Source organism: Hirundo rustica, chromosome 14 (genome assembly GCF_015227805.2).
Source record: "Hirundo rustica isolate bHirRus1 chromosome 14, bHirRus1.pri.v3, whole genome shotgun sequence".
Taxonomy (NCBI): Eukaryota; Metazoa; Chordata; class Aves; order Passeriformes; family Hirundinidae; genus Hirundo; species Hirundo rustica.
Genome location: NC_053463.1, coordinates 9658688 through 9676416, shown reverse-complemented (window position 1 = coordinate 9676416; position 17729 = coordinate 9658688). Strand labels below are relative to the sequence as shown.

General features: G+C 41.1%; 1 protein-coding gene across 1 annotated transcript; it reads right to left on the bottom strand.

The window, feature by feature from the left end:
- Nucleotides 1–2267: 2267 nt before the first annotated feature.
- Nucleotides 2268–17467, bottom strand: PPP2CA (protein phosphatase 2 catalytic subunit alpha). The gene is made up of 7 exons (XM_040078073.2): nt 17140–17467; nt 6036–6245; nt 5357–5530; nt 5087–5176; nt 4636–4797; nt 3784–3902; nt 2268–3028 (listed from the first exon to the last, which is right to left on the bottom strand). Exons 1-7 carry the CDS (start codon nt 17239–17241, stop codon nt 2956–2958), a joined length of 930 nt encoding a protein of 309 aa, XP_039934007.1. The 5' UTR covers nt 17242–17467; the 3' UTR covers nt 2268–2955.
- Between the last annotated feature and the right edge of the window lie 262 nt (nt 17468–17729).

The following is a 17729-nucleotide window of genomic DNA, read 5'->3' as shown; positions in this document are numbered from 1 at the left end:
AAACGAGCACCAGGTGACAGTCACACACACCGGTTACCTTGGACAAACACCCACCTACAGCAGCAGCTTGGTCAGCAACAGAGCAGCAACTGAGGCAGCAGCCAGCCCCAAGCTCCAGGGATCTGTGAAGAGCGGGCCATAAGCAGAGGAACAAAGCACAAGGTGGACATAGGCAGAAGAAAAGTGTAGAAAGAGGGTGAAGGGAGAAAAATACCCAACAAATCCATACACATTTGTATGCATATAATACATATTTTATCTCGTTTTTGCTTTAATAGGCCCTTAGTTCAGGACAGGCCTGCAGCTGTTTAGGGTGCTTACTTTTAATATGATATGGCCAATGACTTACACAAAATGAAATATGGAAAACTCAAAACTCTCCTTTTTTTCTATCAATATTCTCCTGGCTCTAATCCAAGTTCTGAGAAAGAAGGAAAGAAGAGAAAGAACAGCTCACGGAAAAGTGCAACATTCCCAAATGACTTCTGATAACCTAAACCCCAATGTCAGCCCTCCCCACTAAGAACTTAGTGTGACATTTCCACTTAAAACACTGGACCACCACAATATGGGATGTCCAGGTATACCTCTATTTTGTATTTCATGGAAGGCAGAAGCATTGTAGAGGTGGAGGAATTATCAGTGATCTCCAACTCCTGCTCATTTCTCTGCTGCCACCATGCTCACAGGCTGAAGTAAAGGAAGTTTTGTGCAGGTGGACTAATCAATCAGCTACCAGTAAATCAAACCCCAGTTATCTGTATCTTTGGTTCTTCTCTTGCATCTTCCAATCACGGGTTCAGCTGGTTAGTGCTCCATCACAGCAATGAATTTTTCTTCACAATCTGGTTTTTGCACTGGAATCTTCACAGGCCATCACAACATAATTATAGAGGAAAGCACAAAAACTGGAGTGACTCCAACATTGTCCATGGACTTTACTAACAACCACTTGGATTTGTGTACAGAAACTGAAGCAAGGAAAGGACTGCTCCCCACCAGAGCAGACAAGTCATGCCAATTAAAGCAACAAGGAAAACAGAAAATAGGGCAAAGTCATTCCTCTTGAAGGAATAGTGTCAATGAAAGCACAAAGTCCCATCTACACAAACACAGAGAAAGACAAGCAACAGGAATGGAACGTGAACTACTCTCAGCAAAGGATTCTTTTAATAGCGATCAAAGCAAAAGCTCCCAATATACTAAAAAAAGACACTTCAGATGCACTTATTTTTAGCATGCACTTCTTCCTGTAAGAGACCAAACTACAGCAGACTGAGCTCTCCAGAAGCCATTTGGAACCCAACCTACAGGACAAGGCTCAAATTTTGCTGAAGGAAAAGCAACCACTTGAGCCCTTTCTGAAAGGGGATGAAGCGATGCTTGATGAAATGCAGCATCTTCTTTGCAAGTTAAAGAATTAAGTGGTCCTCCAGCTTTTCAGAAAAGCAAGAAAGCACCAAAAAGCACGTCTAGGAGTAAACCTCCAGGTGAGTTGGACATTTGCAAAATTTCTGTGTGTTCCCTTAGAAACAAGCAGTGTAAAAAACAAACCTCCACATTATTACAGAATCTACATCATGCCCAAGAAACCTAAAGTCTCAAACAATATGAGTGAGTATTAAGAGTCCTTCTATTAAGTCAGGTACATCATTTAGATGTACCCAAGAAGTTTCACGCACGAGCCTTAAGGCATAACATTTGAATTTTGGCTTTGAATCAAATTATCAAATTGGGGTTCAAATCTGAAGAAGTTAGAAAGGAAATATTTAAACAGAAGTTAACATGAACCACATACCACTGTTTTTCAGAATGGAAGCCTGGGCAAATACACGTAGCACTAAACTTCAAGTTGTTTCCTTTAGTATTTACAAAACTGGTTTTATTCTTAGTTTTTCAGAAAAATGATTTTAAGTATTAGCACCTACATTGTAAATGACTCAAACTTAGATTTACACTTGAAATAAAGCCACACACAATCAGTTAAGTGAACCTATATTCTTCCATTTCTGAGTATTTCAGTAGAGCACCAAGAGGGAAAGAGCAACATGTGAGTAACCAGCAAGCTGTTCTCAGCTGTGAGACACAGGCCCAGACACCTTCCTGGGACAGGATTCAAAAGGTCAGAGTTTTCCAGCACACTCCAAATCACCTCAGTTTCAGTTATTTATAAGGTGGAAATTTCTATGCAAGTTTATAAAACCCATCCAGCTACATGTTAGTTTATTAAACCACAGTTGACCTGAGATGTAATTAGAATTTTGACATTTTTCCATACTTAGTTCACAAGTTTATTATGAAAAACACTGCAGCTTTGTCCTGCAGTAACATTGTTTTACAGAAAAAAAAACAGTTCTGTTCAAAGTAATTCACTATCCTTGGACAATTACAAGGGACAATATGATAGGGCAGAGTGGAAAAGGGAACTGAGTGCAGACAAAAAAAAAAAAAAAAAAAAAATCAATACAATTAAATTAAACAGTATTCCCTGAAAGTAAAACAAACAGTTTCAGAACAAATATGATGCCTTGGTACTTATTTTAAAAATGTTCTTTAAGCTTCAATGATTGTTTGCTGCTACCCTTATCTACAGTCATGCTGAATAAAGCTATAGCTAAATGGAAAGTTAAATGTATTCACGAGGTGTTAATGTCTACATCTTATTATTTGCAGTCTCTCAGAGAAAGCAAAAGTAACTACAAATAGCGCTATGCCAGAAACTGGTTTCTTGACCAACAATGTTGCTTCAGCATGCAATGAACTGGTTCATTCTAAAGTGGTCACAGTTGTTGATGACAAGAGGCTTTGTATTGAATATGGCACGTCTTTTGGTCCATGTGAAAACAAAGTTTGAATGTTAAATATTTTCTGACACTTTGGAGTTACTGTTGCTCTTCCCATTTTCTTTAGGTCAACATATGGTTCATGGCAATACTGTACAGGTCTAAAATCTCTTTACAGGAAGTAGTCTGGGGTGCGACGAGTAACATGCGGTTCACCTCTACGCGGTGCCGGGTCAAACTGCAAACTGAAGAGCACAGACATCAATGAAAACAGCTCAGCTTGCATTCAGCTATGTTCTAGCTATGAATTACAGGAGCAGTGCTTTAACACAGGTGGGTCTTTGCAAGTTTTATCAACCAAATTAAGTCTTCTAGAACAAGTGGACCAGCTCTTCCACTCCTATTAGTATGTATTTTTACATACTTTACATACCATCACGTTTTTAAATTGCTCTCACCATGAAAGTCTGGAGAGAAATTAATTTTAGCTTAAAGATTCAAACTGGTCAAACATTATTATGTATTAGAAAGTTAAAGTCTCCAGTTATTAAAGAGAGCAGTTTGCACACTGATTTTGCCTCATTTACCAGTGAAGTTGCTGCTGCAGCAGTTAATTAGAAATCTCATTCAAAAACCTGACATCCCAACACCTGAAGAATTCAAAAAGATTCCAAAAGTCTCCTGCCTGAGACCAACAGGAAGGCATTACCTTAGATGTGACAGACTACTCCTGCTCTCAAATCACATCCCTACACAGTAAGTCATTAAAATCCAGGCTGTTGTACAAAACCAGGAGTCTCACTTTAATCTGACAGAGAAGAGCTCAACAGCAACTGTTCCAGAGGCTTGACTCCAAGACTTTAAATGTACTAACCCAACAATTCCACACTCACTCCACCTCCCAAAAGCTCAGAGAGGGGAAAAACCTCATAGCTGTAACAGAATTAAGTGGTATCTTAAAATCACGGGCAACAGAATTGTCATTTTTAAACATACTTACAAGGAGTATTTTAGAGTATCATCAAGTTCCATAATTGCAGCCTGGTTGCCACAACGGTAACAATAGTTTGGAGCACTGAAAATTGTTACTACATTCCGATCATGGCACCAGTTGTACCCCTGGAGAGGAAGGAAAAAGTAATCATGACAACCAAGTTAACATACCCTGTGTACTGACTACAAACCAACCTTTTCATGTGCACAGCCCTAAGTGGCACCTGTAGGGTTAGTTTAGATAAGCTTAAGACTGTATCTTTTATCTTTTCTGGAGAGAAAGCAGGTAAAAAGGAATTTTGGCCTTGCTTCCTACTAGCAAATGTGGGCTAGATATTAAAAAAAAAGGACAAAATCCAAACCACCTAGCAGATTTCTCCATTGCATTAGCATTAAGTAGTTAAAACGGCAATTCTGAATTACACAATCTACTCTGAACTTTCAACTGTGATCACCAAAACCAGAATCCAGACATACATTTAAAAATCTGAACTGCTAGGAATAACTAGAGACCAAGAACAGAAGCAGACATCCAAGCTAAAAAGAAAAATTACACCTTTTTTTCAAGAGACACATATTTAAAAATGTTTTTATCTCCACAGAAATGCAATACCACATCCAGTACCAAAGCCTGGTTTGGGATATTACTGTAAATTTTCAGGAAAACAAGGCCAAAATAAAGGTTACTCCAGTGTCAAACTCCTTTAGTCACACATGAATACTGTCAAGTTTCTGGAAGCCTCTTATTTGGATCATCATCTGTCACAGCATCATATGTACATCTCTGAAACACAGAGCATGGAATAAATGGACCAAGGACACAATCCAAAGTTTGAACACACAAGCTTGTCCTGCTCACCTCCATTACCAACTGATGAGCTCTTGAAACCAACGTAAGGCCATTAGCATGGTTAAAGGTTTCTGAAATATCCTGTCCAAATGTGTAACCTGCACCTCGAGGAGAAATTCCCCAGCCACCGCGATCATCTGGATCTGACCATAGCAAGTCACACATTGGACCCTGTAAGAGATGGAGATTATGTTTCAGAGGTGAAGTGCAAAGAACCAAAACCAAACAAAACCCCAAAAAACTTGCACTCGCACCACCCCTGCACAACTCTTTGAGACTTTATGTTTCTGTCTTTAAGCAAGGACATGTCCCTCATTCTTCCTTTAAAAGATCCAGAACAGGAAGAAAGGCACTTTAATATTGCTAAGTTGATCTGAATTTCATTTTCAGCCTGTGACTTAATGCCCCAATACCTGCTGAATCATCAATCTCACTGGCTTAGAAAATGATTTCTCAGTACCTCATGGGGAACTTCCTGCAAGCGATCAAGTGCTCTGATGTGATCCAGTGTATCTATAGATGGAGAGAGGCCACCATGTAGACAAAAAATCTGCAAGAGTTAAGAAACACGGAGTTTATTTGCATTAATCAGTGCAGTTAGCACAGTTTAGAATAAATGATTACAAGAAAATCCGCATGAGATTCCTTTAAAGATGAGAGCTGACAGAATGCAGTGTTAAGAGCTCCCCTTACAATCAAAAACATTCAGCTCTGTCCAATGTCAACATACCTGGCCATCCACCAAGGCAGTTAGAGGCAGGTAATCAAAAAGGTCTGTAAAGTACTTCCAAACATTTGCATTTCCATATTTCCTTAAACATTCATCATAGAAACCATAAACTTGTGTGATTTGCCTGCTTTCATGGTTCCCTCGAAGAATTGTGATACGTTCACGGTAACGGACCTAAACAGAACAATTTATTTTAGCACATCAATGAGCAACCCTTCCCCAGAACAGAATTTGCACTCCTCAATCCCTGCCACATATTAATAAAACAATTAAAACCAAACCATACCAAACCAAATTATAACCTTTGAGGTTAAAAAAAGGAATAATTTATTCAAATCTTCAGCTGCCAAATACTTTTGAATCACACAGATTAATTACAAGCTGTATTTATTAGTACTAGTGGGCTTCACAACGCCTGTGCATTAAGACAATCTCTGCAAGCAAATTCTCAAAGACTACCGCTTAGGCAAGTAAAAAATGAACACTCATTTTAGATAAAGCTCAGGTTTGCACCTGAACATTTTTATAATTTTAAGAAGTGACTTAGAAAACTAAGACAGCCAAGAAGTCAGTTTCAGCACCTGTAATAAAGCAGTGAAAATCATAATAGGTATTAAGTGTAGTCAGGATAGTAACAATGTATTTTATACAGAACTGTAAAGCTGAGAAGAAAAGTTACCTTAAGAGCTACAAGCAATGTGACTGTTTCAACTGAATAATATCCTCTGTCAACATAGTCCCCCATAAACAAATAGTTTGTGTCTGGTGATTTGCCTCCAATTCTGAAAAGTTCCATGAGGTCGTGAAATTGTCCATGGACATCTCCACACACTGTGACTGGACATCGCACTTCTTGTACGTTGGATTCTTTTGTCAGAATTTCTTTAGCCTATAAAACAAAAAAGCACATAAATTGTGAGGTTTTCTGTGAAGAGCTGTTTTATTCAAAGCACACTCTACCACTTCCAACACTGCCACCTGCTCTCTTTAGGAGCTCTTGTCCCTTCCTTCTCTAAAGCACTTCAGGTAAAAGTTTCTTTACTTAAATGCTGTTTATCTTAAACCAGCATTTCACTTTATGAAACCCCGTATTAGTAATTTGCAGTTGCACGGCTTTTTTTTCCCTCCTTGAGGACAGTATCTTAAAAACTTCAGACTTTCTACAAAAATGGTTCTGTGAAGCACAGAACAATGATCATCACTACTGGAACTTAATTTTAAAACACTAAATCTAAAAATCCTGCCAACATTTTACCTCCAAAAGCCCAAACTCAGACACGGTCAAAACATTACCAACACCTTGGCATTCACCTGTAGAAACATCTTCAACCCACCTGCAAAGGCAGGGAGTCCTGCACAAAGCAGAATGAGAACACACATCCACTGGTCCCAGCAATTACAGTGCAGGTCATTACCTGGGCAAGTTTTCTCAACAGGTTTTGTGATTAAACACAGATTAATAATGTCAGGTTGTGTCTTCATAAACCAAAGCTGGATAAGATCTTTGTCTTCACCATTTTCCCCAAAAAATGTTTCAGACAAAGGTAATTTGTATGAAGAAGCATAGGCTAAATATAGCAGCAGAAAGGTAATTTTGAAATAATGCAAGACAGTTGTTACAGTTTGTTCTCAGAAGAGTCATCAGACACTTGCCACAATGATTTGCTAAATCAAGAAGGTATTAGAAATATAAATAGTAACAAGTTTACTAGTTACATCTGCAAAGATTTCTGTTTTTCAAGGCAATGCTCCTATTCAAAAGGATCCTTTTTTAACTCATTACTTCAATTACAAGAGATTACATAAAAACTATATTCTATTCTATACCCTAAGTTGTCTACAAGACAGTGTCTGACACTCCCACCCAAAAGTGGTGTCACTGTCTCATACATCATCCTGGCTTCACCACCATGGTCACCACTTCAAACAGAAGCAACACCTAAGTTTACTAATAGAAATTAAGGAAATTCAATGTTGCACTGCGAAGAAATGCAAAAATACCACATGGCTAAGCACCCTGCACAATACAAAGTTTTAGATGTCACTCTGCGGACGTATTTACATCAAAAGTCAGTCTCATATGAGAGTTTCCACTTGTGCTGTGCCCAGTACTAAAGATAGGTCATTCCTGGCTTGTGGTCAATGCTAAAAGTGCAGATTTATTTTAAGATAGCCTGACTTAATTTTAATGCGGTGACACTCACCGGATGTTTTGAAGGTGTTTTAACAGCCTTAGCCTCTTCTAATACTCTCTTACCTTCAGAAGCATTTGCCAGCTTAGTTCTCCTTTTGACAGAGAATGTCACAGATGCTTACAGAACTACAATATTAAAAAAAAACCCTACTCTCTAATGAGAATGTTTCTACCACTGGATTTTCTTAACACACTTGAAGCCCTGCACAAAGAATGCAGCATTCATTTTTCATCAAAGGTATGCAGCATTTGTGCTGAGAATGGCAGAGCTCTCAGCAAGTGAGTTGTTGCTTCCTCAGTTTCTGAAATATTAAATCACTCAGATACACACATGACCAAACACGTAGAGAAGTCAGACAGCTACTCTGATGGAAGAAGACTGTTCCAGGTCAGCCTGCAGAACAGCAACCTCTGTTTAAATCCTGCAGTGGAGGAATGCTGGTGCATGGATTCCAACATTTCCGTGTTCTAAAACTAGTTTCATGCAACACTGTGTTATGAACTGTTTAGCTCATTTACAATCTTATGTCCCACAGTATTAGAAGTGGCACATACTCAAGTGCTTACATATGCTACTTGGCTCTATAAAAGAACTTCAGCAGAGCTGAAGGTAGAAAAAAATAACATCCTGAAAACAAGCCAACAACAAGTAGTCTACTGTATCCCAACTTCCACAATAAATGAATTCCTATAAAAAGAAAGTAAAAAAAAGGACTTTTAATACATTGTAACACATTTAAGACTACAATTTCACAATGGTAAGTAATCACTAATACTACTGCTGCAGTATGTGTGCCTCTGGCCTTGTACTGGATCACACAAAGCTCTGTGCAACTCCACCTAGTTCCACTCCCTCTTTTTATTGATTCTTTACAGTGCTGCTTACTCACCACATCACACAACTCCCTCCCCCTACCCATCCTCCCCTCCAACAAATGGAATTCCCACCAGCAGCTCTCCTACAATTCCTCACTGAGAGGAAGCAGTAGAGCACCCTCCAGCCGAAGACAGAGAACTCCTTGATCGAACCATCTGACAAAGGAGAACTAGGAAAGACTCACATACACCAACCCCTAAACTTCAAACACCCCGGGACCTATTGCCACAAAGTGTAATAGTGCAACAATGCAGTATTTTGACATCAACGTTTTGAAACATCCAGGCTTCAATGCCTATCATCAGGACAAACAGTGATAAAATTCAGAAACAGATTTTCTTAAACAGTTATTAATTCTTTTGTATCTCTGCTTTTTTTCAGTTCTTAACAATTCTTACTATTAAGACAGCCCTAAACGTGTCTACACCTCCAACACTTAATTAATCTTTTCTACATAGCAGAATACCACCACCACCTCTGTGGTGCAGGGTACTTAAGCAAAAACTCCTTATCAATAACCTACTATATTACAGTTGTAAAACCCTGCCTCTGAATCAGTTTATTTTTTCAGCACTCCACTCTCAGATTTCAAAATAAAGTGCAAACACGTACAGAGTAAGACTGCAAAGAACACGTTGCTTCAAGTTGATAAATGCTAATTTTACAGTCAATTACCAATGAAGTCTAAGAGAAAAAACACACAGCTGTGAGGCAGTTACACAAGAAGAATATATGAAGAACCAAGTGCAATGCTGTCAAACACTACTGCTGAGGTGGAAAGTCACATTTTACTCAGAACGATCTCAAAGTTCAAACAATAAGCACGTATCAAATACTTTTCAGCTTAGTCATAGTGACTGGAATTCATTCTGACTTGATACTGGCTTACTCAGCCATTTCACTGTAAAGAAAAAACGTATACAATCCCAAAACTCAGCAAGCATAAAACCAGTATTAGTTTAAAAACACAAGAAAACAACCAGTCTTCATTTTAAAAGAGTAACACTGCATAAAAACACAACCTAGTACTTAAGAATTAAACCATTCCTGGCCTGCTGCACATCCCCAGCTGAACAGCACCAGGCTGCTTTGCTAGCTCTGTTTACAAAGCACATCTCTGCAAAACGCTGTTCTTAGAACAAAATAAATCAGCTTCATTGTTTTAAGACAGCACAAGATCCAAGTGTATGAACTGCCATGGATAAGAATTTTGAAAATGTAACTATTAAAGTCACTACCATATGATTTTCAGATCTTCTGTTTATTTAATGAGATGCACGCACAAGTCATATGTATGCAGATGTATCTCTTATTTTCCCTGCTCCCTCCAAATATTTTTATCCTGTATGCCACAAATTAAGGCTCAGAGACAAGTGCCATAAGAGCCATAACCCATTTTACTTCCTCAACTCACTGTGCTAAGGATAAGCAAGTTTCCCTTATGAGCAGTGTACATCATCAACCTTGTCTCACAGAAGTAATTTCCAGTGGTCCATTTCTGAAAAATCCTCTGAATTAACCTGTACTCAAATATTCCTCTGTGCTTCCAGAATATACCAGGTATTTCTTAATTAATTTGACCCCTTCTTAGGTCCCTACATTCTAGCATGAGCTCTGACAACTCAGCCCAATTATCTACCCCGAAAAACTCTGGGGCACACAAAAGAAAATAACAAGACCAAATCCAAACATCACTTTAGCTGTGTAGAATTGTAAATCAATGCTTGAAGCAGCACTATGAAGCACTCATCAAAAGATTATCACTACTAACTCAGTAAAGAAAATACAGCCATTATTTTAATTAGACAACACAGCCCCAAAGTCATGGTTGCAGATGGTAATGTGTCATTCTTGGCTGACCAGAATTCACACCTGCAGCCCACCATACTGTCTAGTGAAGTGTGTTAATGAGAGGTATCCACTGTAACCAAGAAATAGTTATTTGTAGTTACCATAAAGATATTTTGATGAGATTGAAGACTTCAACCACACCCATAATTTCCTGTCACCAAGGTGCACAGGATGTGACTAAAAGCACAGTGATCAGCTAATTGGGATGAATACTGGTTTTAGCTGTTCAAATATCATGACCTGGAAAAGACTCCAGTTCCAAGCAAAGTCATCCATTACAGTCAGCAATTCTTCTGCAGAGTCAATGCTTTTCAATTTTAAAGGTTTCCCCCAGTCCTTACATGGGGAGGAAAGAGAGCAGGTTCAGACAAAAGATGGGGTTATTATTTAAAGCAAAAGATATTTTCATTCACTGTCTGACATTTGAAACAAAACTAGATAAATGAAGCCTCCAATAACACCTTTTTGGGAAGGAGGCATGGCAGACAGATTACACACGACACAAATGGGAAACTGATTTCTGCTGAACATCACAATCCACTAAGGAGCTCAGTGTGAACATATAAGTAGGAACAAAATTAAAATACAAAGCTCCCCACTGACATTTAATTATTTAGTATTCCAAAGTAAGTAAAACGAGGATTTCCATCCACATAGAAATACTAGGCAGCAAAATACTCTTTTGCCAGAACAAAAGATGATGCATCTGCTTTCTCTCTGGATCTGTAACTAGCACCTAGACCTTCATTTCTAATCTCTTCTATTCAGTGAGAAGAGAGACCAGTTTAAACACAAGATCTTAGCCAACCAAAAGAGCAACCCCAATGCCGGGACTGCTGTAAGATTAAAATAAGACAACCACTTTCCTTCATTGCCTGTAAATTCTAGAATGTCTACAAGAAAGCATGCAAGCAACAAACTTCTGCCAAATAACGCTCTTTCCCTTTGTATTACAAAAGTAAGGACTGACACCATTCAAAACCTTGATAGTCCTCACAACATTTCCATTTGAAAAGATCAGTAGCAATCTTACACACTCAGAGTAATTGGTAAGTGTTCTTGCCCTCAGTGGCAAATCTGGGGGAAGGGGAAAGGCTGTTTATCAATCAGTAATTGACAAGAACAGTGGGGATAGGAAGAGAGTCTTCTGAGAGAACCGGGTCATTATTTTGCTTCATACAAAAAATCTTAGTATCTTTAATTTTAAATTGAAGAAAAATAATCTAGTAAAAACTTTTTAAGAAACATAAGAAGCCAAATAACTCAGGAACCCTTATGCCTTCCTTGCCTCATGGGAGTTCCAAGAAACACAGCAATGACAGCAATGCAGGAAGCTGACCACTTACAGAGATGTTTTTCAGTCCTCTCTGTAGAACAAGCTGCATTCATTTTAAAGCATTCAAGTTGTTAAAAAAAAAAGTTGTTAAAAAAATAAACCTATTTCCAAACTAGTTGTGCCTGATATCAAGAAGTCCATCTTCATATAACGAACTCTAGAAGTTCTCAACCCTTTTGTTCCAGTAACTCCAACACAGCTTGACACAGTCATGCTACAGATCAGGATACCAGTTGGAGGATGACATGTCAAAACTCAAGAACCAGTTTAGAACCAACCAGCAAACAAGCAACACCTGTACTGCAAGGCATGTTCAAAATACTCAGCAGAAATACTGGAGATCTGGCTACTGAGTAACTGAGCTCCACTGTACATTCTTTAGTCAGGAATAAACTTTTTCCAGCTTAATGTACACTACCTGAAGAAAAAGAATTTAACAGCAGCTTTACTGAATACAGGTGTAGCATTTAAGGGCCCCTAAGAAAGAGTGAAAATTCAATCCCTGCTCCTGTGAATTCCCCTCACACAGATCTGTTGTACGAGGCCTTGTGAACTCCTGCCAGACACAGCCAGCCAGGTCTGGGTTTTGTGCAAGGCAGCGCAGGTGATCAACTGAAAATGGCTTAGAAACAATCACAGAGCAGCACTATCATCACATCTGAGGAGGGAACAGCCTCAGCACAGGTAGGTTTGGAAGAGGAAATCAGTCTTGCAACCTCATCCACGTCTTTAGCCTCACACTGGCAGAATTCAAGGAGGAACTTGCTCTGATTTAGGAGTGCTTCCTGCTGTTAGCTTAAGCTATGCCCAAAACAATGCAATTATCTTTCACTCCTACTTGAGCGTAACTAATGCTGCAACTAAAAAGCAAAAAACCAAAACCAAACATCTCAGTTTTTACAGGACTTACTAGAACTGAAAAAAACCCAAAACCTGGAAAGATATTGATGCTACAATCACTGGTACATTCAAGACTAAATTTTTATATGCACATCAAGATGTTGTATGTAAATCCAGACTAGGTGAGAAGGCTGGCAAGGTTGACACTTCAAATGCCTTCTGTGGAAAGAGACAATTTCCATTTTTCATTATCAACCATAACAAAAACAAAAAACCAAATCATCACCAAAAAAACCCCACAACAAATCAGAACACTGGATGTGAAACTTTTTTTTTTTGTTCCAGAATAATCTAAAACACAGTCATTCAAATGTTACAAAAGGCTTCGTATACTACACTTTTAACTCTTCAGAGACAGAAGGTGTAAATACATGACCTCATCAATGACTTGATCCCTGACTATGTTCAACAAAGCAGTAAAGGAGCCCTAAACCACCCTCTGGTCTCCCAGAGCTCCTTGAACAGCTACTGAGGGGCCCTCCCACCACTGGCAGCAGAGCTCCTTTGGTACAGAATCCAGAAGCCAGTGCAGTGGCAAGGCAGAACTGAAATGCTGCACATTCCTCTTCTGCCAGGGCCAGGGTGGAGGGACACAGAACCTGCCTGATGCACAGCCCACCACACAGGGCACACCGTACTCGCACTACCTGGGAATTCTGCTGGGGCAGGTTTCTTGGCTGATTTACAGCAAGTTCAGACAGGAACATTAATTTTCACAATCATCTTAGTCTGAAGAACAGTTAGTTAAACAAGATGGATATGGGAATGCGAAAGCTAGCTAATGGAAGAGCCCTTGCAAATGCAGCTGGAAACAGTTTAAAACATTCACTTCTGGCAAAAAATAATCAGCTAAGAAAGGCAACTCCTGAACAGCATAGGAAGCAGAAGAGAACATGTGCCTCTGGAAAAAAAAAGTTGGGCAGACAACTCAGCTTAAAACACAGGAGTGAGATCCACAGAACGTGTAAGTTCTATGCATTAGAGGAACTGAACTTTGCACAGGCTATTTTTTGACCCCAAAGAAAGCTTCATCAGAAACATACTTGTCCTCTCAGAATTAAGTCACTTAAACTTAAGGTAAATGAGTTTGTGCAACTCACACAGCTTCAGCACGTATAAGCACGTTTGGTTAGAGAACATCTAACTTGGAAGATCAGGTGTTAAAATGAAAATTCTACAGCAGGAAAAAAATTAGAAAAATACACCATGAACAAGGTACATACCAGAGAGCAGTACGGCCCAGAAAAACATTCACACTACAGAAGTTAGCAATGGTGACAAATCAAAAAGCAAATGTAACCAGCATCACTGTTGCAGATCAAAAACTGCAGGAATCAAACCCTGAATCAACATTTCTTGAATGCCTTTACTCGTTATCAGCTCTTCACTTAGTTTAAAATGTATTGGCTAGCAGCACTATCCATTCAAAGGTACTTTACTAGCAATTCAAGAACCCTGAACACTCTACACAGTACATATGGCCAAACAGTCTTCTCTCTCTCTCCAAAAACCAGACATGCCACACTCAAAACTCACTCAATTATGGAGTAGATTTTTTTTGAGGAAGTGGCTCTGACACCTCTGCCTCCATCTGCACTAGATACCTTCTGCAATAGCCAAAACAAACTCTATCCAAAAAATTCACCTCATTCCTTTGTGCAATTTCAGTCATTCCACCTTCCTGAGCAACGTACCACACCCCCAGCTCCTGTGATAAAGGGCATTTATACACAGAAGACAAGACAATTTGCCTCCACCCTCACAATGTATGGGAAAGAAACTCTAAACCAGCATCCTTTCATTCAAAATGGCCAGCGGAAAAACTCTCACCTGGCAATACAGGACTTCCTTTCACCTCTGCCAATAAACAATTCAGCACTATCAGGACAAACACTGCTGACATGTAACAGTAACTGGACTGGGTATACTTTGAGCACTTCTTTAGAATCTGTGCTTCTCAAATGCTGAAGTAAAGCACATACAATCGGTCACTCGACTGATGTAATGTTAAACACACAGCACACACTAAGACTACAGTAATTTAACTGCCACTCAGAGGTTGATTATTTCAAATCATTTGTGAAAGTATAATGTCTTATTCATGGTTACAAATTACTTCTAGACTTCAAAGATGTTTCTGCCCAGTTCCCACCATCACCCAGGTAACCAGGCGCAGTGAAAGACACACCAAAATAGTAACTGGGATGCACAAATGGCCACACACTTATCACGTTTGTAAAAAGCTGTTATGTTCTTCAGGTATCAATACTGAAGTACAAAAAAGCCCTTAGGCTGATTCGTATTAGACAGGCACCAGTCTGCACACATGAAGCCCCAGCAGATCAAGAAATACTCGTCAGGGAGATCATCCAATCAAACAGTGTGATCAGGAAAAAGCCCTCAATTTTTTTAATTGCTTATTTTAACTAGCCCTAGCTGCAATTCAATGTGGTGAAGAACAACAGTTTATACCGTTTAGGGTCTTTATCTGTCCTTTGGAACAATAGCTGTATTTGACACTGTCCTTATGCTATTCATGGAAAGACAGCCTTTTGATGTGATTACATCCACAAAACTAATTAAACACTCCAAACAAAGTACAGCACAGCAAGGTTTCTGAGAGTCAGTGCTGGGAACATGGAAACACATTAAAGCAAGTGCTATTCCTCAGCAGGAAGGTGCAGAACTGAGCTTCCACCCCACTTCCATGGACACAGTGGAGACAAGAAGACAGAAAACTCAGACTTCAAGGGCCTACTTCCAATTCCTTGCATTGCCAACCACGAAGAAACTTAACTACTCTTAGAAGAAAGTCCAAGTAAATCCACCTGTAGTTATCAGCAACAAATCAACTTTCCTTCACATCACCAGTCCTGCATCTGAACTCTGCACAGTGCCATCCACACTGAGAACTGTCACCTCACCCAAAGCTCACAGCCACCCAACCCAGCCAACGTGAAGGCTGCTGCTAAATAATGTTGTGATTGACAGATTTCTCTTCCGCATTCTCGTGGTCTCTCATCTCAACACACAGTAGTCAGACGCAAAGTTTTCTATTTCCCTTTACCATTATCTTCATGATGAGCATCACACATTTATCCATAAATACAGCTCATTTCTGTACTTCACTGGGAAAAAACAAAAATATCGTCCTGTGCAACACTGATGACTGGGACTACTGTATCTTCTGTAAGGAATTTCTAGTGATATGCCTGCTCCTCACTGAACCAAAACCCCCAGTACGTTAAAAGCTTTTTGTACATTATATATCCCTCATGGTCCTGCAAGTTACCATACAGCCCCACAAAATGGGGCCATATGCACCCACTCCTGTGGGATTCAGGACCCAGTACCCATCAGTTTATAAACGATGGCAAGTCAAATACTTGCCTCTCACATAAAGCAATACAAGGAAGAAGCTGGACCGCTGTCATTGGCGAGGCACATGGAAATAGCCAGGTGGTGACACTACCACTTACTTGCAACACCCTTTAAAATACACAGCCTGAATCAAATGGAAACAATGTTGAGTTGCTGGAATACAAGTGAACTAAAATCTGTACAGGAGCAAGAGCCCATGGCCAAAAGTGCTGCAAGTTCTTTACTAAATTTGTAGTCCTCTAGAAACAATTTGCTTCCAAAACAACCTAATGCAGTATTTGAAAGCTTGATTCCAATTATAAAATATTCTAGGTACTGTCTGTGGAAAGTACATAGGCTTCTTTAGAAGCCAGGACATCCATAACTTCACATATTCCTTAACATCCAGTACCCAAAAAAATTCACAAATATTCCACCTTTCAGTATAGAAATAGAAGAACACATAAAACCATCAGTAATATAAAATACATTAAAAAAAAAAAAAAAACCCACAGGAAAAAAAAGAAAACCTCCACCACCAACCCTCAGCTATTAAGTTACATCCAGAATTAGAATTCAACTGGAAAATGCCTCTGGATGCTACCAGAACAACATTTTCCTGAATTTCCAAAACGCAATCTGTCCTGGGCTGGCTTTATAACCTTTCTGAGCTATGAATGTCTCAGTCAACACATTACTCTGTAACATCCACATCTCAACATTTTCAAACCATCACCATAAAAATATGGAGTAACAGAGTATCTCGAATATTTATTCTGTGAATTTTTTGAAACCCAGAACCCCCCAAAGACAATTTACCTTTCAATTAGTTATAAACGTGTCTGTGCTTATTCATAACGTGAAAAATACAAAAAATAAATCAAAGCAGCAGCTCTTTACCGCGTGTAACTTCCAAGCGCTTACCACAAGCTTTTATTTTCATTGTAATAACTCACGCTTGTGGGGGCTGATTTAACATTTTAACCGGAGGGGAGGGGGTCTCTCGGGGGTCTTTCCCGAGGATCCATCGCGGCCGCGGCGCCATTTTAGGAGGCGCTGAGCGGGCGGGAGGCGGAGCCGAGGCTCCAGCACAGCCGAGGGGCCGCGGCTCGCCCGGCCCCGGCTCCCGGCCCGCTCCCCGCGCCGGGCCGCGCCGAGCCCCCGGCCCGCCCGAGGGCCCCGCGCCCGCCCGGCTGAGCGGCACCGCCCCCGCCGGCAGCTCCCTGCCCGGCCCCGCCGCCTCCCCGCGGCCCCTCGCTCCTCACCTTCTCGCAGAGGCTCTTCACCTGCCCCTCGGACAGCTGCTTGCACTCGTTAAGCTGCTCCACCCACTGGTCGAGCTCCTTGGTGAAGACCTTCTCCTCCATCCCGCTCTCCCCCTCCTCCTCCTCTTCTTCCTCCTCCTCCTCGCCGGCTGCTGCTGCTGCCGCACCGCCCCGCGGGCCCCTACGATCCGCGCTCCCCACAGCGGCGGCGGCCGCGACGCGTCAGGGCGGGCGGGCGCGGGGAGAGGGCGGCCCGGGGCGCTCCGGCTGCGGCAGCGCTGCCGCTCCTCGCTCCGCACCGTGTAATGGCCGCCGCTGCTGACGTCACCGCCCCGGCCCCACCGCGGGGAGGGGGACGCCACGGGAACGGACGGCGCATGCGCGGCGCCCGGGAGGGGCCGCGAGTGCGCTCTGAGGGGAGGGGGCGGGTGAGGGCAGTGACCGCGCGCGCCCGCCCGCCGGGGCCGCGGCGAGTGGCTGTGCTCCGTCCCGGCCCTTGATCCCGGTGGCTGTGCTCCGTCCCGGCCCTTGATCCCGGTGGCTGTGCTCCGTCCCGGCCCTTGATCCCGGTGGCTGTGCTCCGTCCCGGC

Bases quoted from the DNA above. Each gene is read 5' to 3' on its own strand.
- PPP2CA (XM_040078073.2), bottom strand. From the start codon at position 17,241: ATGGAGGAGAAGGTCTTCACCAAGGAGCTCGACCAGTGGGTGGAGCAG. The intron at 6,246-17,139 runs GTGAGGAGCGAG...TTTGTTTTATAG, and splicing joins TGAAGAGCCTCTGCGAGAAG to GCTAAAGAAATTCTGACAAA. The intron at 4,798-5,086 runs GTACTGAGAAAT...CATCTCTTACAG, and splicing joins TGCAGGAAGTTCCCCATGAG to GGTCCAATGTGTGACTTGCT.